The following is a 24637-nucleotide window of genomic DNA, read 5'->3' as shown; positions in this document are numbered from 1 at the left end:
TCCAGTCTGCTTCACTGGAGATCTGCGGAAGTCAGGGAGTCTTGATATAAAAGCAAATTTACATCAAGTTTGCTGTAGAGTATGTAGGGCCTTGCATGTACGTTGTCTTCACTTAAGTGAAGTTAAATTGGACAAATGAGTGAACAAAAATAGGCCTGTTTTTTTTTCCTTGCTCTTTAGGGTGGTTTTCTGATCTTCACTGTGGGCAGCCATGATTAGGATATTTGCTACAAATATCTGGCCCAGCTATTAAGTGACTAGATTTCATGGTGAGGCCTTGGCATAGAGAGAAGAGTAAAAGAAAATAAATGGAGGGGTGAGACCAGTGGTGTGGGAGCAGTGAAAAGGTAAAGGGAGGGCACAGGTTAAGCTAATAAATTCAAGGTGTAGGTTGAGGTGAATAGCCTTGAAGGTAAGGACAAGAAGTGTAAACTTGTGACTTTGGGCAAGGGGGAACCAGGGAAGAGTTTTGAAGAGAGGAGCAGCATTGTCAGATCTAGCTCTGAGGAACATCATAATTTTAGCAGCTGTGTTTTGGACAGGGTAGAGGGGGAGTCAAGTTGGTAAAAGAGGTCAAAGGAAGAGTTTAATGTGGAAGGCGACCAGATAGGGACAAAGGTTTTGGCCCCAGTGACAGGATTTGATTTTTCAATACAGTCTAGAGAAAGAAGTGACAAAGCTAGGAGGAGAGAGGCATCAAAACTGACAGCAGTATTGTGGGCTAAAGAGCTAGAATGTATGGCTGACTCAACTACTTCCCTCTTTATATTTTATCTTACAATCAAATCACATTTGCTAGAGTAAGCTTTCTGCCTGGCAGACAAGCTAAACTAGTTCTGTATCCTCTAAGATTGGTTAGCCTTTCACAGTTCCTTAAATGGACAATAAAAATGTTATTCCAAAATGTTGTTTTGCTTAGATAAGGGTGTTTGCATATGTGATCTCCAGTCATTTAACTTGTGTCGAGTACATACTATTTTGTATCACTAGCTGCAAAAGAAATTAAATGATATGTTGGTGGCCTGAGCTGCTTCTAAATATTACTCCAGCAATTGTATTGCTTTGTGCATGCTTGTCTGTCAAAGGAACAAGATCCAAACGTTTAGAAGACTAGACAGATCTCTGCTTTATTATCTTACAGCAAAAAGGTACTTGCATTTATACAAAAATATTTCACTTGTCAAATCACTCAATTGCTACAAAATTTAAAGTTTTATTAATGTATATACAGTAGTGCCTGGAGGTCTCAGCCTGTCTCATGCTATACACTGAATAAATATGAGAAATGATTTTACATAAATGTTGGCATAATTTCCTATTTATTTCAATCTAAATGCTATATTCACCAGAAACATTTTGCATCTCCATATAGAGACAAGTCCACAAAACATGATTTTATACATTTTGTGTGCTGCAAGACTGACATAAAATGTTCCATTCTCCCACCCATGTAATATGATCATGTGTGAAAATTCTCATTTGGACCAATGGAATGTCCCATTGCACAACTAGGTTTTCCAGATTACCAACAGGGAGTGCCAGGGACAATGACAGAACCTCCATAAAGAATGGGAAATGAATTAAGATAGTGATCCTCTTTTCTGAATCACTACATTTCCCAGGAGTTATTAACTTGGACACGGCTGCTTCACTCTACATAGTTTCTGGCATTAACTATTATATAACCGGTGTGAGCAGAGTAGCCAGATCAGAATTGTGTGTGGTCTAGATGAAGGGCCTAAACACATCTTCACAGCACTCTTATGAAAAAATGTCCTTTCTTTTGTTAAAAGCATGTACATCCCTGAAGCAAAAAGTTATTTATAACTCAAGAGCTTTTTTCAAAGTTTGTGTTTAAGAGCCCTTAGACTCGCATTTGAACGTACGCTTTCTACTTAGTGAGCATCACCAGTGTACCTGGTGTTGTACAAATGTAAAGGACGACAAAGTCCTTGTCCTGAAGAGTTTGCAGTCTAGATCATACACATAATATACACCCTTTTATAGCACCAATCTTGATATGGTGCCAATATTTTTGGTGGGTTACTTCTGAAAGGCTTTCCTAAAGCTAAGTAGGGTGGTGTTCTTAAAGTGAATTTGAATGAAGAGAGGAAGGTCATTTCAGTTGCATGTGCAGATTTGTGGTCTGTCTCGCCTAGATGCTAAGAGATTTTTAGCTTACCAGAATTCTGTGCTTTTCCTGTTTAAAGCGTATGTGCATATACAGTTAGTTCACATTTCACAGTTCATTTCCTAACATAACATCCTTCCTAATAGAGAGGCTAAAGTGAACTCCAACCAATTTACTTTGTTCTAATTACCGCACCAAATCTCTGCTTAATAAATACAGCACTATGGAGCCTCTCTTTGCTTGCTGATGGATTAGGGCAACCTTAGCTCTAAAAATGATCTATGGTTTTTTAAAAAAAACAGGAAGGAAGGGCAGAGTTCTGCATTATATAATACAATTGCCTGCCTGATTTGTGCAAAAAGGTATCATAGTGCAAGACCAAGGAGCCAGGAATTTATTCTGAATTCCCGTTCTAGTGCTAACTTGCTCCGTGACCCTGGATAAGTCACATACCTCTCTGTTTCCTCATCTCAGAGATGATAATATCTACCTCAAAGGGTGAGAATTAATTACTTAAATAATGGTAAAGTGCCTTGAAGATGAAAAGTGCTATAAGTTCTAATTACAGTTAGAGTGCATTCAGTGCAAAACAATTAGATGTGTGGATCATATTTAGTCACTTCATCAAGGTTATTAAAAAAAATAAAGATCCACAGAAGAGAAAGATCTTATGACCTTTCAAGAGAGGAGCTCTTAAAAGAGGCTACAATGATTTAAGTGGCACTATGATGTAAATGAATGATATATATATATCTTGCCCCATGAGAGGAAGAAAAAAGGACACAATGAAATTAAAAGGCAGTAGATTTAGAACTGATTTTAAAAAAAAACTTTTACACAATCTGGCTTATGTACATACTTAAGTTTACATAATGCAAGTAATATCTGACGTCAGTAAGACTACTCAGTGCATAAAATGCATGTGCTTAAGTCTTTGCAGAATCGGAGCCTCTATAATTAGCCTATAATATTATTGAAACAAATGATTTAGCAGATTATTAAAAAGGCTTAAACATTTAGAGCCAGAACTTGGGCCCATTGAAAATCAATGGCAAAACTCCCAGTTACTTAAATGGACCAGGATCTGCCTCTTAGAATACATCTGCAGTTAAAATAACTAGCAAAAAAGTCCCTTACACTACACAGCATAGACCAATCACTAGCTAGGGTCAGGAACAGATATCCCTTGCTCACTGTGGTAACTGCCACATGCAGGACAGGGAGTAGATAGACTGTAAGTCTGTTCTGGCACAACAGTTTCTATGTAAAAATTAATAACTTATGAGCGAGACTGTGTCCATGTCCATCAACAGACTGTAGGAATACGACTCGAGATTAGAGTGTAAATTGAAGGCAATAGGCAGAAGTTATCACAATATTGCAGCTGGTTGACGTTGTGTATGAACTGAGTTTGCCTCAACCTAGTTCCAACTGACCAAATGTCCATATCACAGATCCCACCAATGGAATGAACACATCTACCTGCCATGAGAAGGAATGCATTGGAAAGAGTCCATGCTGGCTTCTCATTGCCACAGGTTATTCTCATTACAACATTAGAGGGAAAACTCATCTTGAGAACAAGGTTACAGGTGAGTTCCACACTTGCAAATGTTTCACATATAAATTCAATCTGCAGAAAAATGGTTTAACTTACAGTACATGCCAGAATTTTCCCTAGTTTTTTTCCCTTTTGGAAGAGAACACATATAGTTTGCTCATTTTAGACTGTCCTATGGGCCACACAGTAACACAGAAGTCCTTTGAGATGCACTCTACAGGCCAGATCCTGAGCTGGTGCAAACTGGCATAGTTCCATTGGCTTCAAAAGAACTACAGAGATTTATACAAGCTGATGATCAGACAAACTATCATTGTCACACAAGTTTAGATGACACAGCTGCATCATATGCCTCACTTTAATTTTTTAATCGCTTGATAGCCCTAATTTACTCACAATTAATCACGCTGTTAAACAATACAAGAATACCATTTATTTAAATATTTTGGATGTTTTCTACATTTTCAAATATATTGATTTCAATTACATCACAGAATACAAAGTGTACAGTGCTCACTTCATATTTATTTTTGATTAAAAATATTTGCACTGTAAAAAACTAGTATTTTACAATTCACGTAATAGAAGTACTGTAGTGCAATCTCTTTATCATGAAAGTTGAACTTACAAATGTAGAAATATGTACCAAAAAACCTGCACTCAAAAACAAAACAATGTAAAACTTTAGCGCCTACAATTCCACTCAGTCCTATTTCCTGTTCAGCCAATCGCTCAGACGAACAAGTTTGTTTACATGTGCAGAAGGTAATGCTGCCTGCTTCTTGCTTACAATGTCACCTGAAAGTGAGAACAGGCATTTGCATGGCACTGTTGTCGCTGGTGTCGCAAAATATTTACATGCCAGATGCGCTAAAGATTCATATGTTCCTTGCTACTTCAACCTCCATTCCAGAAGACATGCGTCCATGCTGATGATGGGTCCTGCTCGATAATGATCCAAAGCATTGTGGACTGACGCATGTTCATTTTCATCATCTGAGTCAGATGCCGCCAGCAGAAGGTTGGTTTTTCTTTTTTGGTGATTTGGGGTCTGTAGTTTCCACATCAGAGTGTCACTCTTTTAAGACTTCTGAAAGCATGCTCCACACCTCGTTCCTCCCAGATTTTGGAAGGCACTTCAGATCCCTAAATCTTGGGTTGAGTGCTGTAGCTATCTTTAGAAACCTCAGATCGGTGCGTCTTTGCATTTTGTCAAATTAGCAGTGAAAGTGTTCTTAAAACGAACAACATGTGCTGGGTCATCATCCAAGACTGCTATAACATGAACTATATGGCAGAATGCAGGTAAAACAGAGCAGCAGACATGCATTTCTCTCCCATGGAGTTCAGTCACAAATTTAATGAATGCATTATTTTTTTTTAAACGAGCAACATCAGCATGGAAGCGTGTCCTCTGGAATGATGGTTGAAACATGAAGGGACATGAATTTTTAGTGCATCTGGCCCATAAATATCTGGCAACGCCAGTTATAACAGTGCCATATGAATGCCTGTTCTCACTTTCAGGTGACATTGTAATTAAGAAGTGGGAAGCATTATCTCCTGTAAATGTAAACAAACTTGTTTCTCTTAGCGACTGGCTGAACAACAAGTAGGACTGAGTGGACTTGTAGGCTCTAAAGTTTCATATTGTTTTGTTTTTGAGTGCAGTTATGTAACAAAAAACCCAAACCCTACATTTGTAAGTTGCACTACAGTACTTGTATGAGGTGAACTGAAAATACTATTTATCATTTTTATGGTGCAAATATTTGTAATAAACAATATTAAGTTAGCACTGTACACTTCGTATTTTGTGTTGTAATTGAAATCCGTATTTTTGAAAATGTAGAAAAACCATCCAAAATATTTAATAACTTTCAGTTGGTATTCTATTGTTTAACAGTGTGATTAATTGCAATTAATTTTTTTAATTAATCGCGTGAGATAACTGTAACTAATCAACAGCCCTAATTTAAATCATTTTCAGACGTGAGAGACAACAAAATATGGCTCTCACGTATTTTCTCTTAATTCTGAAAGAGGTATTATTTGTAAATCCAAGCACACAGGATGAAAAAAAAAATATGTAATTCTAAATTCTTATTCATAAATATATAATATCAATCATTTTTGCTATACTTTAAAAAAACTGATAAAGACCCACCACTCTCACCGTATTTGCATAGTTAAGTATAAGGATTAAACTCATTCTAGTATAAAATAGGAAGACTGGAAATTCTAGCAGTTTTATGGTAATTGTGGGGCTACTGTCCAGATTTCATCTACAACTGTCACACTCTCTCCCCTATCAGTGTGTATGTAACAGGCGGTGCCAGGCACATCAGACTAGAAAACCAAGGTAGGTAAATTCTTTGTTCAACTGTCAATACTCTCTTCACTGGATACTTCTTCATATGCAGGCAATGCCAGGTCCTCTTCATGCCAATTGGTGCACATAAGCCAGCTGGAAGAGAGAGATAAGACAGAAACATTTTTAGCAAAATAGTAATGTACAGTATGCTGAATCAGCACCAACAACACACCCAGTGGCTTTCTGCACAGAAAGGTCCATGTGGCTTAATAAATAAAGCAATGATAATACTTGCCCTATGTAACATGAGTTAGACAATCTCATTTCGGTTCTCTGTGAAAAGCACTAAGTCACCATGCCTGATTTAGCACAAATTGGAACAAGGTGCAATTTCTGCTTTGAGATAATACTATTGCATGACACCCTCAGAAAGGATAGTTTCTCAGGGTTAGAGTGAGGCTATGCTAAGGGCAGTATATCACAGATGATAAGGCACTAATCTGGAGTGGAGAGGGAAGAGAGGACCTTCAGAAATAACTATCATGCTATTTTATAGTCCTGGATCCAAGATGAATTAATTTATTGGTATGTGTCTATAACCCTTTGTACAGAAAACACTGCCTTTTTGAAAGGTGCTTTCCCAGTTATGCCAGAAATTATAGATTAAGTTATATCTCTCTATATCTAAGGTACTCATATGCCCCCCATTAACAGAGTATCTGAGCACCTCAATATCTTTGTTTTCTAAAATACTCTCCACTTCCAGGATGAGATCCTTTATCTTCCAACTCCATTAAACCTACGGGGTCAGAATCACAGTTATATTACTTCAATGTAAAGCCAGGATAATTCAATGGAATTAGAGTGGCCTAAAGTTGGAGTGATGCAGTAGTGAATCAGGTCCAAGTTTTGAAATGTTGAAAGGTACTCAAGTCTGAAGTGTTCTTCATGTCTCACTACCCTGATCTTAAAACTCAGCTAGTCCAGAACAAAAGGCAGGTGAAGTTTAGGCACAAAGGTGAAAAGGTACAAGACTTCAGGAAGGATAATACTATCCCTCTTAGTAAATATTTAACTTTCTATAAATCTAAGAGTATACATGAACTGGGAGAATGGCTCTTTTTTTTGGTCATTTCCATTCATGTTTCAAAGTCTCAATGCACAGTTTACATTAGAGAGAATGCAAGTGAATTTAGATAACATGAACACCAAGGAAAGGTGTAATTTGTCCTGAATATTATCGAAATACAGTGTGGGTAAATATTACATAAGTTTGTCCTTCCCTGGCTTTTCTGATATGCATGGAGATTTATTCACACAGGGCTTGAGCCCATGCTCAGTGAAGTAAATGTCAATATCAAAGATTCTATTAATTTTAATGCTGCAGGATCAAGACGAAGGGGCCTGGATGGAAACACTCCCATTGACTTCAGTGGGCTTTGGATCAGGCCCGTAACTCCCATTGGCAAGAATATACAACCAAACTGAGCTCTCTGCTTTCATACACCTTGATTACCCTCATTTTGTGCTGAATTTTCCCCTCAGATGCACACACTCAAACAGGGCTCTCACTCACACCAATGGAAGCCAGGGTAGAATTTAGCCCCACATTAGGAAACTCAAGTTAGACTTAAATATGGAGCCAACAGATGAAAGGCAACATTTATCCACTAAACCACCCGGCTTCATTTCATACATAAATATATTTCTACTCTAGTAAAAAATCCTTATGATATATACTTACCACATGATGCCCAGGGGAATTATACAAAGACCAGCTGATAAGAGGAAACTAAAGCCTGGAAACCAAGCTACAGTGGCAGCATAGAGACTATTAAAAACTGCGACTGAAATGGCACTAGTCACAACTTCCAAGCAGGCAATGCAAGCAAACACAGCACCTGTTAAAATAAAAATATCTGGATAACAATACAGTGCTCTGCAAGTATGGAAATGAAAGTCATTCACTTTGGTCAGAGAAGAGGATTAATAAAAATACAAAAGATCCACTACAGTTACAATTCCACATCGTACGATTTCTGTACAGCATCGCTGTTAGAATGCTTTACCGGCGGACAGCCTTCACAATTATTATTGTTAAGTGACAAGAGCGTGTTGCCAGTGGAGATTATCTTTACAACCACTCTGCCCTTGTATCTCCTTTCTTGAATCTTTTCAGTAACACCTGCTGTTCTTCCAAATCAAAACGACTCATTCTCACTTGCAAAGTTCTGGGCAATTCCACCTACTATCTTCCCTTTTCCTGCTCTCCTCTTCTGCTTTTTCCTCTATGTCCATCTTTTCCACACTTTGTTGTTTCTTTCATGCTATCCCTTATACGCTGAACAGCTTCCAGCCAATGTTCAACAAGGGTCTAATCCAGCAAGACATCAGTGCCTCTATCATCTTCCTCCATTTACAGAAATAAAAAAATTCTGCATTACCTCAATCTGCATTTTTTGTATTATACTCCATCCGGATTACCCTTTTAGACTGTATACTCTTTAGGAAAGAATGTCTTCTTTTGGCATGCCTGCCCATGGCACAGCATTATATATGCTCATGGTGCTATACAGATAAAATAACTATAATAATTAAGCATAAAGAGGACACAAATTCACATATTCATAGTTTCCCAGGCCAGAAAGGACCATTGTGATTAACTAGTCTGACCTCCTGTATAACAAAGGCCATAGAACTTCCACAAATAATTCCTAGGGCAGATCTTTTAGAAAACATCCAATCTTGATTTAAAAATAGCCAATGATGGAGAAGCCACCATGACCCTTGGTAAATTATTCCAATAGTTAATCACAAATAACATTAAAAAATTATGCTTTATTTCTGGTCTGAATTTGTGTAGCTTCAACTTCCAGCCCCTGGATTCTGTTATACCTTTCTCTGTTAGACTGAAGAGCCCATTATTAAATATTTGTTCCCCATGTAGATCCAAATAGACAGTAATCAAGTCACCTCTTAATCGTCTCTTTGTCAAGTTAAACAGAATGAGCTCTTTGAGTAAATCACAATAAGGCAAACTGTCTCCTGCATCAAGCCACTCAACAATAGGCAATTCTAAAGAAAGATATTTCCACATTTGTAGTTTCTTGGCAATGTGAATGATTAGAGACCAGTACAGATAAAAACATCTTTGTTTTGCTAAATATATTATAAATATGAATAGCTCAAGAGAACTCTTTTGCAATAAATGAGTTGGCACTTTCACAAAGTATCAATTTGGCTACTCAAAATTCTGTGCGAGCATTCGACGGTAGAGGTACCAAAATATGGTACATACATATTTCAAACAATAAGCCATTCTTTACCATCTTTAAATTAAACATCAGTGAAAAGATTGCAGAATAACAGGCTTCATTTCTGCACTACACTATACAAAGTGTTTTTAGTTTTAAATCTAAACATCCGTGGTTTTAAATAGGCAAGAATTAATGTTATGTCCTTTGGGAAATTTACTATAGCCATGAGGCAGTGGTGTACAACTCACTATCAGAGTCCTTTTCTTTTTTTTTTTCCACCCTTTCAGGTGTTTCAAGGGTTGACCATTCACCCTTTACCATTCTAAATATAATTTGTAATGGCTAACTAAACATGAGATGTATTTCTTTCTCTGAATGTGACAACTTGCTGAATGTTAAAAGCACATATCAAGTTACAACTGTATAACAGATCTTTACTTTTAACGCCACTTCAAGTTTTCAGGGGAATCACTATTTTTAACCAAAATGCCAACCAATCTTTTTGGGTTTTTTTCCCCAAAGGAGAGATTTTGGCCAGGTGTTAACATCTAATCTTGTTTATATTAACTTGGAAACAAAAGTCACAAGGATTTTACTGAAATAAAGTAGTGTAATAATAGATATAACCTGAAATTAAAGAAATTATTTTAAAAAGCTAGTTCAAGCAAAAAAATGGAAACCCTTCACACAAGTATGTTCTAAACATTTTATAATTTAAAGCCTATTTATTTTAAGAAGCCTGATGACTGTTACTTTAATAAATTCAACTCACCTTGTTCACTAGCCAGAACCACTTTTGACAACATGGACCGTAGGACTGGAACGGGCATAAAACACAGAAGAGAGGGCACTCTCACTGCAAAACAATATAATTAGTCATGAGTCACTCAAATCACAGCACTTTAGAATTTAAAGGTGAACTGAAATTTTTTTTAAATTACCTAACTGCAGTTTATGTACTGAAGGCTCCAAATAGTAAAAGTGATAGAAGATTCAAACCATAACTATTAATGTATTGGGATACAATTATCTTAAATTATCTTAGCACAGAGAAACAGTCACAAACGCAGTGTATATACATGATATTAAAAAGAGAAAGCCATAAGGAAGTGCTTTCATTCACTTGTCAAACTTTTCATTTTTGAATTTACATTTAAAATCCAGTATGAACTTGATTGAACATTACTTTGTTGTTGTTGTTTTTAACATATCTTTAGGTTTTTTTAAGGGATCAGCTGGCTTGATTATATAGAATATAACAATTTTCACATATTTCATGAAGCTAAAGGGCCTGCTTTTGAACTCACCTAAAAACATGAGCAGTGTAGTTTTGGCAAAGGCAGCCATGACCATTCCTCCAATGCAAGAAAATATCCCGATGAAGACGATATAGATATCCCTGAGACAATGTGAAAACACGTATACTCCTAAAAAACTGGTCAGAGAAATAGAAGTGAATGCAGCTGCTCCATATCCTATGTAGAGTTCATTCCAGCAGAGAGGTTCATCCAGTTCATACAACGTAAAAAGAGAACTCCCACCCATCCAGGTAAAAAAATAGGTCATGAACGTAAAAAGCAATACAATGATTAAAGTTCGTTTTTTACAAGTGGAAGTTTTAAAAAGCATGTACACTCCAGAAAATGTTTCTTTAAGGTCTTCAGTATAAGATACTGATGCATGCTGCTGGAATTCAGGTACACGTACTGTATCCGCCAGACAAAATGTAATATAGAAAATATTAATAAAGTGAAGCAGAGAAGCAACCACAAATGTCCATGGAAAGCCTAATCCTCTTATGAAGTAGCCGGAAGTCAGCCCTGCTAATCCAGATACAAGTCCAAAAATCAAATCAACCAGAGCTATACGTATCGTTTTTTGCTTCTCTTCATTACAGAGGTCAGCTACAAAAGCAAAGGCTCCTCCGAGGAAAGTTGCAATGCTTCCAAACAGTGAACCAAAAAATGCAACTGGAAATAAAATAGAGAGGGACAGGGAGAAATATGACAGTGCACTGAGAAAAACATTTGATATAAAAGCTCCCACTGAAGGCAGAACTAAAGATTTTTTGCGTCCATGACGATCTCCATCAGCTACAAGGATAATGGCAACCAAAATGCTGGGAACTGCGCCAGTTAAGTCCAACTGCATGAGAAAAAGAGAGGCCTTTTCTTGGACTTCCTGCAAAGGGGGGGAAAAAAACATGAAGCAGTTACATATCCAAAAAATTCTACTGATGTAACCTTTATCCTTCCTCTCCCTTCCCTCAATATTGTCACTCTTTCTTGTTGTATTTTAACTTAGGACATGATCCTGAACACTCTCATTCAGGCAAGCAGTCTTTACTTGATGAGTAGTCGCAATGGAGTCAGCAAGACTACTGTTGTGAGCACGCATTTGTAAGTTCAGGCCTCTATCCTGTGAGCCCTTCAGCAAAGGGGCATTGGCCTGCTTCTGCTCTCACTGAAGTCGGTGAAAAAAACTACGACTACTTTATGGCCAGATGCTGGTTCCCACTTACAGGGAGTAGCACCTTACTCCACACATAATCATACTGAAACATGCAATTTAATGCAGATAAGGGGATCAGAATCTGGTCCTGAATGGGATTATTACAGAGCCCATGATATTTTACTTATCTGTAAAGTGTCTTGCATATTGACAGCGCTACATCAATAAATAATAATGCACATAAAGGAAATGCAGTAGAACCTCAGAGTTACCAACACCTCAGGAATGGAGGTTGTTCATAACTCTGAAATGTTCATAACTCTGAACAAAATTTATGGTGGTTCTTTCAAAAGCTGACAACTGAACACTGACTTAATACAGTTTGAAACTTTAGTATGCAGAAGAAAAAATGCAACTTTTAACCCTTTTACTTTAAATGAAACAAGCACAGAAAGTTTCCTTACCTTGTCAAATCTTTTTATTAAACTTCCCCTTTATTTTTTAGTAGTTTATATTTAACACAGTACTGTACTGTATTTGCTTCTTTTTTAATTTTATTTTGTTTCTGCTGCTGCCTGATTGCTTACTTCCAGTTCCAAATGAGATGTACGGTTGACTGGTCAGTTCGTAACTCCGAGGTTCTAGTGTATTGCATAAAAACTAATCATACTGACACATCTTTACTTTATATTACCACATAGTATCCCATGACATGAGAAGCAAGACAGAAGAAGTAATTATTCCACTCTACTCCACACTGATAAGGCCTCAGTTGAAGTATTGAGTCCAGGTCTGGGCACCACATTTCAGGAAAGATGTGGACAAATGGGAGAAACTCCAGAGGAGAGCAACAAAAACGATTAAAGGTCTAGAAAACATGACCTATGAGGGAAGGCTGAAAAAGCTGGGCTTGTTTAGTTTGGAGAAGAGAAGACTGAGGGGGAACATGATAATAGTTTTCTGGTACACATATGTATGGGAACTAGGAGTACAAGGGGTGCTGCAGCACCCCCAACTCATGCCCAGGGCTCTGCTCCTGGCCCCACACAGGGTCCCAGCTGCCAGCCCCACATTCAGAGACTTTGCTCCCAGCCCCAGCTCCTGGCCCCCTTACCCCTACCCGTGTCCCCCCTCCCAGAGCCCCAGCTCTGGAAGGTGTGTGTGTGGGCACAGACAGGTGTAAGGGGGGCATATGGTAAAAAGTTTGGGGACCACTGCTTTACAGTTTCCCTAGCTGGCTTCCAGCACCCCACTACAAAAAGTGTTCCAGCACCACTGCCAGTACATAAAAGATTGTTACAAGGAGGAGGGTGAAAAATTGTTCTCCTTAATCTCTGAGGATAGGACATGAAGCAATGGACTTAAACTGCAGCAAGGACGGTTACATTTGGACATAAGGAAAAACTTTCTGTCATGGTGGTTAAGCACTGGAACAAATAGCCTAGGGAGGTTGTGAAATCTCAGTCATTGGAGGTTTTTAAGAACAGTTAGACAAACACCAGTCAGGAATGGTCTAGTTATGAATAGCCTTGCTTTGAGTACAGGGGACTGGACTAGATGACCTACTGAAATCCCTTAGAGTCCTACACTTCTCTGATTCTATGACCGTCAACAGGTCTGTGAAGTCTTCCTGCAGAGCCTCAGTGTGAAGTACCTGGATAATTTACCTAACAGGTCCAAATACATTTAAAATCATTGGAAAGGAGTTCTCAGGCTCAGAATATCTCAGAATCACTAACCTCTAGTAAGAGAGGAATCAGGCTGTGCGTGTATAGGGTAAGATACAGTAGCTGCATTACAGCAGTAAATAGATCAGGGCTAGGCAACCTGTGGCACAAGCGCCTAAGGCGGCACATGCGCTGATTTTCAGTGGCACTCACACTGCCCGGGTCCTGGCCACCACTTCTGGGGGCTCTGCATTTTAATTTAATTTTAAATGAAGCTTCTTAAACATTTTAAAAACATTATTTACTTTACATACAATAATAGTTTTGTTATGTATTATAGATTTATAGAAAGAGACTTTCTAAAACCGTTAACATGTATTACTGGCATGCGAAACCTTAAATTAGAGTGAAAAAATGATGATTCGGCACATCACTTCTGAAAGGTTGCTGACCCCTGAAATATATGCAAGAATAGAGGAAGAACTTCTGAGTTCTTTTTATTCAATTTAATAAAAAAGTTGAAAAATAAAAACACACTTGATGGACATAAACTAATGGCACATTTGCGACTAATGGTAGTAAGTGAAAAGAATTAAAGAAAAGTTAAAGAAAAAAGAGTAACAATATAAATCAAAGTTGATTTGATGATTATTTTGCATTTGACGCTGGTTGCTAGCAAATTCAGATCTTGGTTTGTGTTTAGTTACACGGGCATTACCAAAGGGCAGCCACTCCAGCAGCTGAAAAGGAAGTAACTCGATCAGCCTAGAGAGCAGTGGTAGGAAGGAAAGTGGTTCTCTGTGCACAAATCCCCATATCATGCTATCAAGCAGAACCAAAACTAAGGTAAAAAGACTAAAGTCACTCTCAAAGTTCACTTGGAGCTTTTGAGGTATCATGAAGTGGTGGTGCTGGACTTTATTTACTTGCAGAGTGGGCAGGAGGCATAGCCCTCCACGCCCACCCAGGATGTTCTAAGATCCTAAAGAAAATTGAATAGACCTTGAGGCAACCATGGAAGGCTGAGATGTTCACATGAAGGGCAAGTCCCCTTACACTATTCTCTTGTCTCCCTTATCCCATACCCTTATGGCAGCACAGCTGCCTCAGAAGTCATATTGTCATGGCCTTCCTGCCTGCACTACTGCCACCCTGGGGATCTGACAGCCTGAAGCTGGTATCAAGTCAAAATAGAGGATGATCCTTGGTCCCTAACAACTCCCCCTGATAGGTTTTGGACAAGATAAGTGAGTTTTCTTCTGCTTTTATCCAGTTTCTATTTGTGAACAGGGAACAAGGTACGGCATAGCAGTGTTTTTCAGATGTGGCCAGTGTGGGCACATGTGGCCACCCAGGGTTTTTCTTGCAGCCACAGCCTCCTGGGCAGTGAATGGCGGGGGAAAGCATTCACCCCTTCTCCAGGACCACCAGTAGGGGTTGGGCATCGCCCTCCTCTGGAGCCACAAACACCAGAAAAGCAGGCAGCCAGTCTGAGTTCCCCCATTTCCCAGGGGCAGTGGGGCTCAGGTTTCCAGCTTCAGTGCTGGGACATTGGGCTGCAGGCTCCAGTCATGGGGCTTCAGGTTCTGGCTGCAGGGCTTTGGGCTCCATCCATCGACCACGGGGCTTCGGCCCCCCGATCACACTCTCCCTCATCGCCCATGGCCCACACTGCCTCCCCTAGCCCTCCATCGCCCCCAGTCCCCACTGCTTCCCTACCCAACTCTCCATTCACATCTTAATTTGACTCCCAGCTTGCCCAGGCTGCGTAAGTCTGCTATAAAAAGCGATATTGACAAACCTACAAATATCAGTGTTCACAGGAGCAGACTTACTAGCTACCAAGTCAAAAAAAACTCAAAAAAAAACAAAACCAGCAACCAAAAAAACAAAAGAAACAACAACGAAAAAAGACAAGGACGTGCAGAGCACCTTATATTGTTTGTATTCTATTTAGGTCCAGTAAAGAACTGTACATTATTTTTATTATTGAGTCTGAAAACCTCCCTACATAAATAAATTACAATGAGCTGGACATGGATGTGTGCATATTTATTGTTTTTTCCTAAAGTTAATTAAGTATTTTAGGAAAAACTGTCAGAGTGGCCACCAAAAAATTTCTTGTGAGAACCCCTGGCCTAGAGAGTGAGAAAGGAAGCAACCTGATCAACACAAAAAGAGGGAAGGGCCCTGTCTACAGAGTGCAGCGGTGCAAAGGAAAGACAAGCATCATGAAAGGAGAGTAGTGTCAGGAAAGGAAGTAATTTATCCCAGGGGAGGGCGGGGGGCTTGCGAAGGGAAACTACTTGCTCTGCAGAAACAGGAGCAACATGAAGGGAAGCAATAGCCTGCAGACAAATAGGCATAACGAACAAAGCAGTGAGACAAGGATTAATTGCAGTTGGGAAGACAGCAAAAAAATTGATTCATGGCTGGGCCGGCTCCAGACCACAGCGCGCCAAGCGCGTGCTTGGGGCGGCACGAGGGCGCTCTGCCGGTTGCCGGGAGGGCGGCAGGCAGCTCCGGTGGACCTCCCGCAGGCATGCCTGCGGAGGGTCCGCTGGTCCCGCGGCTCCAGTGGAGCATCCGCAGGGACGCTTGCAGGAGGTCCACCGGAGCCACGGGACCAGCGAGCGGCAGAGCGCCCCCCGTGGTGTGTCACCTTGCTTGGGGCAGCGAAATTGCTAGAGTCGGCCCTGATTCATGGGTAGCACTTTTTGTACAGTTAAGAAGCAAACAGAACTGTAGGATGTTCCATGTTGTATTCAATGTTTCTTTAATAAAGCTGGCACTCCAATACTATAGCTGGCACACTACAGTGATGAGCATCCGAGAAATGCCAATACATTGGTAATAAAAAACTCTACTTTACCATATTGTCCCACCCCATCCCACACAGGAATGCTCAGGGTGCTGAATAACCCATATCATAAAACAGTCTAAAACTCATACAGATATGATAGCTAAAAACCCAACACCCTTCATAACATTAAACAAGAAGAGAAAATGGCATATGTGAGAGAGTTGGGAGGAGAAAGTCCAACACACGCAAAAAAGGAGGCGAGATGCTCAACTCCTGTAAATCACCCATCTCCATTAATTTCACTGGAATTACCCTGGCTTGCACCATCTGATCTAATTCAAGGGGGTGGTGGGGGACACATGCCACATTTAGAATGCATGAACACTATCAATGAACAGTTCAGGCATTTATAAAGTAAATGAAAATGAACATAAAAAACTATGGGCCAACTCTTCTGCTCGTTCAAACCAACACAACTCCATTGAAATCAATGGAGCTACACAGATTTAGAGCAGCAGAGAATCTGGCCCTATTTTCTTAATCTGCATCCACAACACTCTGATTATACAGAACAAAACATCCTAGAATACAAAATTAAATGGATGAAAATGAAGAATCCCTTGATTTAAATAAGGATTAAGTTAAGTGAGGAATGTTGTGCCTGAGGCTGAACAATGACCAGGCAGGACAAATTGATAGCGGCTGCTTTAATTAAAGAATGTTACTTACTAGCAAAGGATACTGCATGCACTGTATGATAAATAATGTTTCAATATAACTCCTCTGAGCTCAGTTAAAAGAGATTTTGTTCAATCCAGCAATCAGAAAGCACCAGCTTTCATTCCAGTGAATTCTGAACCTCTTTTTAATTAATTATAAAATGAATACATTTCCCCAAAGCCTATGAGATAATGAATCCAAGTGCCGCAAAGGCCTTATCTATCTTTGACTGAATATTATATAATTTTAGACCCCCAAATGTTCTCCTATTGTCTTAAATTTATTTTCTCATTTTGCCCTGACACTGTTGAGATTGAAAAGCCCCTCCCAACTCTACAAACATAGGAACTATACAAGATGAACAGAGAGGATAATTTGTCTCTTCCTGAGAGGCTGATAGAAACAGAATTTTGAGGAACACCACAGCAAAATGTAGGGCATCTATGTATAAAAGTCATGAGTTTCTTGGACTCCCAGGAAAATCCAGAATACCTGGTGCAAATATAATCTCAAAGTGTCTGGAGTTTAAATTTCTCAGCCTACTGTTTTCACCCACTTGCAGATAGAATTCTTTCTCAGTGTGGAATCCTGGCCCCATTGAAGCTAATGGGGATCTTGCCATTTATATGAGTGGGGCAAGAATTTCATGCTCATATGCTATGGTGACATGTGTGGTGTAAAACCCAAGCAGACAGACAAATTTGTGAGTATTTCAGAGCTTACAGCTACCTGAGGCCTGTAGTGATGAAATAATGGGAACTGGAAATTGGCATGGGCAACAGCAAAGTTCTGCAGGACAAGATCCTGCTTACTGGAGACCCATTGCCCTGAAAGGAGTTATCCAAACACTTTGAATGTAAAACTAGTTATTTATTATGCATCCTTTAGGTCAAATAATTACAGTGAGCAACTGTGTGAAAAAGTAAATTCACAATGATTTTGTTGCAAGAAGCCATTTGAAATTCAGTTGACTCATGGCTAAGAAGCGCTTTTTTCAATGCTTTGCTTGTAGTGGAAAAGTTTTATTTTTCTAAGCATGTACTGTCATGTTTTGAAAAAAGCTTGAATTTCAGGGCTTTCCAGCAAATGTCAACTACAAAAAAACCCACTAAGTTTTTATGAAGTTTAACTAAATTTCCAGAACAGAAATCTGCAGCTGGCAGATTTTTCATCATTTATGGGTTTTGTAGTTGCTATAATGAAAACAACATGACAGCATATGGATATGTCTACACTAGTATTTTTGTTGGTAAAACTTTTGTCATTCAGGAATGTGAAAAAAAACTACACCCCTATCTGACATAAATTTCACCAACAGAAGCGCCACTGCAGAAAGCACTGTGTCAGCAGGAAATGCTCCCCCGCTGACACAGATACTGCCACTCGTTGGGGGTGGTTTAATTATGCCAATGGGAGAGCTCTCTCCCATTGGCACAGAGCTGCTAAATGGAAGATTTTACAGCGGCACAGCAGCAGCATACACCTGTGCCACTGTAAGGTCTGCAGTGTAAACATAGCCTACGCGTGACACTAAGAACCCCTCAATGCCAACTGGCAAAGGGCTCACTGTTCTGTCAGCAACTCCAATCAGGCCTGACAAACTCACTGCACCTAACACATTGCTGTGACAGTAGTTATCCATAAGAATGTTGTGTGAGGTATGAAATGAATACTAATGACACACTGGCCATTAATATCATTGTGATGTGTATGTATTAATACTGTACGATGAACTGTGTATATGTACTGATAATATGCTTTAAAGTCTGTACCCAAACAAAGGGAGAAAGAAGTTTCTTCCAGGAAGACAGACAGTTATCACTGTCATAAAACAACGGAAGCTATATTTGCACGTAAAGTCAATGGGAAAGACAGGTTGACAGGAGGAAGGAGGGATATGTACACAATATGGCACCAGCACAGTGGAGAACAGCCAGCAGGAATGCTTTCAAAGGTGTACTGGGCTATAATAGGGATGCAAGAACAACTCCTGTTATCCATTTCACTGAGGAACACTCTTAGTGAGGGGGTGATTTGTGAAGGAATAGATCCTAGATTGACTGAAAACCAGCAAGCTCTGCAGAAAGACTTCTGAGGGTGAGAAACTGCTTTAGACAAGGGTTGTAGCCTGTTAAGTTTTTATCTCTGGAAAGTGTGTTATAGTTTTGTTTTATTTGTAACCATTTTTGTTTCCCTTAGTCTCTCAATACTCATTTGAATCTATGATTCTCTGTTCTTTGTTAATAAACATTTACAGTACTGTGTTGCTGTAAAGGACCTGATCCTGAGTTGTAACCACCCAGCTGTGTGTACACTCTTTAGGGGCAGCTTACCTGGTAATTACTGAGTGTCCAGTGACACTGGCTGGACACTATGGGGGCGGGGCAGGGGGAGGAGGGATGCTTGTGGGAGGTTCAGGGACTGGGATACATCAAGACTTAAACTTGCAGGCAAAGTAAAGGCTGGAAAAGTTATGAGGAGTTTGTTTGGATGGCTAACTGACCATGAGTGCCAGAGAACTGAAAAACAGCAAATCTGTCTCTTACTGAGGCAGGGGGGGTAACACGGTGAACTCTGGTTCTGGACACCCTGAGAAAGTATCTATAAGACAGGATGCAGTAAGAGCTAACACTGGATGAAATTACCTGTTGTGGGTGATGTACAAAGACTATTAAGAGAAAAAGCCTAGATTCACAAACCCAACTTTTAGGTGCCTTGGAAAAATCACTGGAATTCATAAACCTTGAGCTAAGTGTCTAGGTTCCCTACACAATTTATGAGGAGTGGTAGGCACCTGAGAATAGGATCCATAAAAGCCAGCACATTCTCACTCTTTGCCTAGCCTCATTAATATTTAATTGTTTAATACAAAGTGGAATGGCTTCAGCAAGAGAGACCCACCTCAGTCTATTCTGTTGCCCAGGGGTTAGAGCTTTCCCCAGAGAAGTGAGAAACCCCTATTCAAATCCCTTCTCCTCACAAGGCAGAGGGAGGAACTGAAACAGGGTGTCCTGTATCTGGGGTGAATATCCTAATCACTGAGCTAAAGATTATAAAGGGAGGTCTCCTCCTCTTGGGAATTTTGTGAAGAGTTAGGCATGCTTGCCGAATTGGGCCCAGCAGGCAAGCTAGGCAGGGGAACACCTACTTTCACCTGGTTTGAGTATCACAGTGGGGCTTAGGCATGAGACAGGTGTCAGGTCACCTACCTGCAGGAGCAATGTACATGCCCAGAGACACAAACTTTGACAGCTAGGGCACTTTTACAGTGAACATTTAGGTGCTGAGTGAAATTAGGTGCCTATAGTGTTAGGCTGTAGCTGAGCAGGTGAATTGTGGATCACAATAGGACATAAATCCCTTTTCGATCTGGGCCAAAAAACCTCGATCTAGATAAAAGAATCCACAGGCTTCCACTTCACAAGAACCTCAGGAGGTCATGAGTTCTGTTTCAGGTCAAGCTAATAAAAGGTCAAATTGACTTGCAATGGAAGTTTCTCTTTCTCTCCAAAAAGAAGTTTTAAAGCACTGAGGAGTGGAGAAATCATGTGGTCTCCTCCTCCTGTGCTCAAAAAGTTATTCCAGTTCAATAGCTAGCTCTGCTGCTGTATGATGCTGGAAGAGAGGTGAGTAAGTTCTCGGCAGCCCAGCCTCAGATTTTTTGAGTTTATTTGTGTTCAATTATATGTTGGAGAGCTAGTGTGATCAGTGCCTACTAGCATCTCGACATTGATTGCTAAAAGGTGCCTCCTACTCCTAATCGCCAGAAAGCTGCTGTAGTCTCTTCCCAGTTGCAGCTGTGGATCAAGCACAGCTGCTTTCTTGCTATTTAAATAAAACTCTGTACCTTGGGTCAGCCAGGAAAAGCTGTTTATGCTTCTACTGGACTCTGACTCCCATAGGATAGTATTTGGGAGGTAGAAGTCAAGTAATCAATATTAAAGGGGATTAATGGGAGTCAGAAATGGTCTACCTTGGCTGATCTGTCAGTCCAAACAAAAAAAAAAATTCACTTTACCTTCTTATAAGTTTTCCCTTAGCTGACTACTCTCCTGACAAATGAGGAAGAACTCATTGTCATGGTAAAAAGTCTGAGCTATTCTTCTGAGCAAGTTCAATGGAGTCCACATATGACATTGACAAGCATGCCCTTGTTATATATAGCAAATGGGCTAGGTAGACTGGATGCTCCACTCTTGAGAAAGGGCAGTGCAGAATACCTAATTAGTAATTTTATGGTAGCATCCCAGAGATTCAGATCTAGGATTGAGCAAAATCACTCACTTCAAGTGCTATGTAGAGTTTTACAACAATCCCTTTGTCTGGTTTCGGAATGATGTCAGCCGATGGTCTCTTATTAACACATGCCTTTTTTATAACTCCCAAATCCATGTCAACTACTACTTTCCCCTAAATGTAAAGGAAGCCGTGGCGTAACAGGGGATTCTAATCAGTATCTAATTAAAAAGAGTAAATCATACAAATAATAATATTAAAATATGCTTTAAATATTTTTTAAAGGATCATTAACAATCAAATGAAGAGTTCCCATCCTTATATTCTGACAATACAAGAAATGAATGTCACCATTGGCATGAATGAGAAATCAGAGATCTTCAAAGTTGTTGAAAGATCAGTTCAGTTAAACACACATTTTAAAATTCTCTTTAATTTCCTCCTTCTGGTTCCCCATCCTTGTCTGATGTCATCTCTCCCTGTATAATGCTATATTTATCTAACCAAGACCGTGGTCCTGCAAAGACTGACATACATGTTTAACTTGACACATGGAGTAGTCCCACTGAAGTCAAAGGTACTAATCGCACTGTGTAAAGTTAAACACATGCATACATCTTTACAGGATCGGGGCCCTAGTTTCTATACTTCTCAGCATAACGGCAATATCTTCTTTTTGGGCCAAACCCTGTAAGGGAGTGGTTTTCAACCTGCAGCCCAATCAGCATACAGCTGTGGCACATCCTCAGGACCATACAGGCAGTATATATGTTGTGCAGATGCAAACCACAAAACACAGAGAGCTGCACATGCACAGGGCCGGTGCAACCATTTAGGCGACCTAGGCAGTCGCCTAGGGCACTGGCATTTGGGGGGTGCCATTTTCTTTGGCAGCAACCGTGGCGGCCAGATCTTTGGCTACTCCGGTCACCACCGGCATTTAGGCAGAGCGAGCTGGGGCAGGGGAGCGCAGGGACGGCCACCTGCAGCAAGTAAGGGCGGGGGCATGCAGGGGAACTCCCTGCCCCAGGTCACCCCTGCCCCGCCTCCTCCCCGAGTACGTCATGGCCACTTTGCAAGCCTGAGAGGCGGGAGAAGTGAAGCAGCCACGGTGTGCTTGGGGAGGAGGCGGGGCAGAGGTGAGCTGCTTCACTTCTCCCACCTCTCAGGCTTGCGGCACCAATCAGCTTAGGCATCGCAAGCCTGGAAGGCGGGAGAAGTGAAGCAGCCACGGCATGCTCGGGGTGCTCATGCGTGGAGCAGGGGTGAAGGGGTGCCTCAGGGTGGAGGGTGGGGAGCTGCTGCGAGGTGGGGGGGCACCTCAGGGCGGAGGCGCGGGGGAGGGCATAAGGTGGACGTTTCGTCTAGGGCACGAAACATCCTTGCACCAGCCCTGCATATGCAGCCCACAACGGTAAATAGATTGAGAACCACTGCTCTAAGATAATGTGCACCCTCAACTCCTAATGACTTCAGAGGGAACTGAACGTCCTCAGCATCTTGCTGAGCTGATTCTTTGTAAACACTATACACACCTATGGTACTATATAAATATTAATGAAATCATAATTTTATAAAAATTAAGCCACTGTTAATTAAATATTTATCTAGTACTCACTGCAAATTTTCCTTTGTAATATGTTTTTATTCCTACTTCCCCCTTCCCCCTCCTTACCTTCTGTTTGATATAGGTTGGGTTACTTTTGTTTAGTTCACAGTAAGTAGTGTTGTTATTTTCTATTAAACTGGAGTTGCTTCCTTCTTCCCATAGCCTCCGATAAATATACTGCTGAATCAGCGGTGCGGTCAAGAAGTAGGCAAAAGTGTAAATGATGACGACAGGTTCCACTAACAAAACCTTCCTCATGTCTGGATTGCCCTTCAGTTCTCTGTTCAGAAAGAAAGAGCATGCATTAGCTGTCCAATACGAAAGGAACGCACATACTAGTGTTTCAATATAGTCTAAAATTCAGGTGAGGGGCTTTGCACACTACAGAGAGAAAGGAAGTGTCAGCTGGTAATTCTCTGCCAGTTAGGGAGGAGCTTACACTCTGTTTTGAACCAAGCTTGGTTTTAGATTGCTATTGTGTAATTTATATTGCTAAAATACAGAGTCACAAATGAGTTGCACGTGTAATTCGTTTCTATTTTAGCCAGTCAACAATTTAACTAATTAAAAAGAACTGAATGTTTTAAAGTTGGTGATGTCTTTCTCTCCTCACTGTTATTCTCCTTGTTTATGTTTTGCCACCTTCAGTAGTTTCTTAAAAACATGTATTTTAAAATTCTAAAAGTAGTTAATCAGTAAAAGATTTTAAAAGTCGTGTATCATACCGTTTTAGAGAATCCAAAGGCAGACATTTCCCCTTCCCAAACAAAATGTAAGGTCTTGCTACCCTCTTTGGGGGTGTTTATTCAGCTGCTCCAAGATAAAGCCTAGTTATTCAAAGTCCAGATGTGCAAAATGACCGAAGTTACAGGCAGCAGTAGCGAGATCACTTTCTGTCATGTGACATCACCTCCTTCCCCCACCAAAAACGAAACTATTTTCAGTGTTAGCAAAAATTCATGTTTGTGTGTATCTAAGCGTTCAGGTATCAGAGTACATCTGAATGTCTGTGTAGCACGTCCTGGTCTGATAACGCATGTGTCGTTATCTCTAGTATGCCTCAGTGGCTGTGTGCTCTGGTCTACACGGCAAAAAAAGTATGTTCTTACTCCCGTTAGCTAACCCAAGTTAAAATAGCAGTGAAGACAAGGCAGATGGGCTTTTAACTGGGATGAGCAGATCCAGTTCAACCTTAAGCTCCCCTATGGGCTTTAACCCAGTGTCCCTGAATGGCAGGGTGGGTGTTGTGTGTGCCTCTAGGTGCCTGTTCCTGTGCAGGTTCCAGGGGTGTTCCAGTCCCAGTGTGTCTCCCCCTGCACGGGCTGTGGGGTGCTGCAGGCTCAGTGCGCGTCTCCCCATGCACAGGCTGCGGGGTGCTGCAGGCTCAGTGCGCGTCTCCCCCTGCACAGGCTGCGGGGTGCTGCAGGCCCAGTGCGCGTCTCCCCCTGCACAGGCTGCGGGGTGCTGCAGGCCCAGTGCGCGTCTCCCCCTGCACAGGCTGCGGGGTGCTGCAGGCCCAGTGCCCGTCTCCCCATGCGGAGTCGGGGGGGGGGATAGGCTCAGTGGGTCTCCCCACGCGGGGGGTTGGAGGGGTTGGTGCAGCTCAGTGGGTCTCCCCACGCGCAAGGTCTGGAGGGTGGTGGTGCAGCTCAGTGGCTCTCCCCACGCGCGGGGATCTCGGAGGGTTCTGCAGCTCAGCGTGTGCCTGCCCGCGCTGTGAGTGTTGGGTGCAGTGTGCTGGCTGGGGGAATAGGAGAGATGTCGTCCCCGCCGCCCCACGCCCCGGCAGCGCCCTCACCTCCTCTGCAGTCCCCCCGCTGGCCGCCGCGAATCCCCCCCGGCTGGCACCTGCAGAGCTCCGGCGCAGGCAGCAGCAGGTACTAGCGCG

General features: G+C 41.1%; 1 protein-coding gene across 1 annotated transcript; it reads right to left on the bottom strand.

The window, feature by feature from the left end:
• Positions 1 to 1101: 1101 nt before the first annotated feature.
• Positions 1102 to 23007, bottom strand: SLC46A3 (solute carrier family 46 member 3). The gene is made up of 5 exons (XM_032765307.2): positions 22816 to 23007; positions 10571 to 11444; positions 10036 to 10119; positions 7751 to 7907; positions 1102 to 6159 (listed from the first exon to the last, which is right to left on the bottom strand). The coding sequence occupies exons 1-5, from the start codon at positions 23005 to 23007 to the stop codon at positions 6072 to 6074; spliced, it is 1395 nt and encodes a 464-aa protein (XP_032621198.1). The 3' UTR covers positions 1102 to 6071.
• Between the last annotated feature and the right edge of the window lie 1630 nt (positions 23008 to 24637).

This window comes from Chelonoidis abingdonii, chromosome 1, assembly GCF_003597395.2.
Source record: "Chelonoidis abingdonii isolate Lonesome George chromosome 1, CheloAbing_2.0, whole genome shotgun sequence".
NCBI lineage: Eukaryota > Metazoa > Chordata > Testudines > Testudinidae > Chelonoidis > Chelonoidis abingdonii.
The sequence above is the reverse complement of the archived record's forward strand: the minus strand, read 5'-3'. Positions and strand labels throughout refer to the sequence as shown.

What these genes read in the sequence shown, in the direction of transcription:
- SLC46A3 (XM_032765307.2), bottom strand. Translation starts at nt 23,007, where the DNA reads ATGAGGAAGGTTTTGTTAGTGGAACCTGTCGTCATCATTTACACTTTT. An exon ending in TACACTGCTCATGTTTTTAG is followed by an intron (nt 10,120 to 10,570) that starts GTGAGTTCAAAA and finishes ATTGTTTTGCAG; the next exon opens with TGAGAGTGCCCTCTCTTCTG. An exon ending in ATTCCCCTGGGCATCATGTG is followed by an intron (nt 6,160 to 7,750) that starts GTAAGTATATAT and finishes TCTCTCTTCCAG; the next exon opens with CTGGCTTATGTGCACCAATT.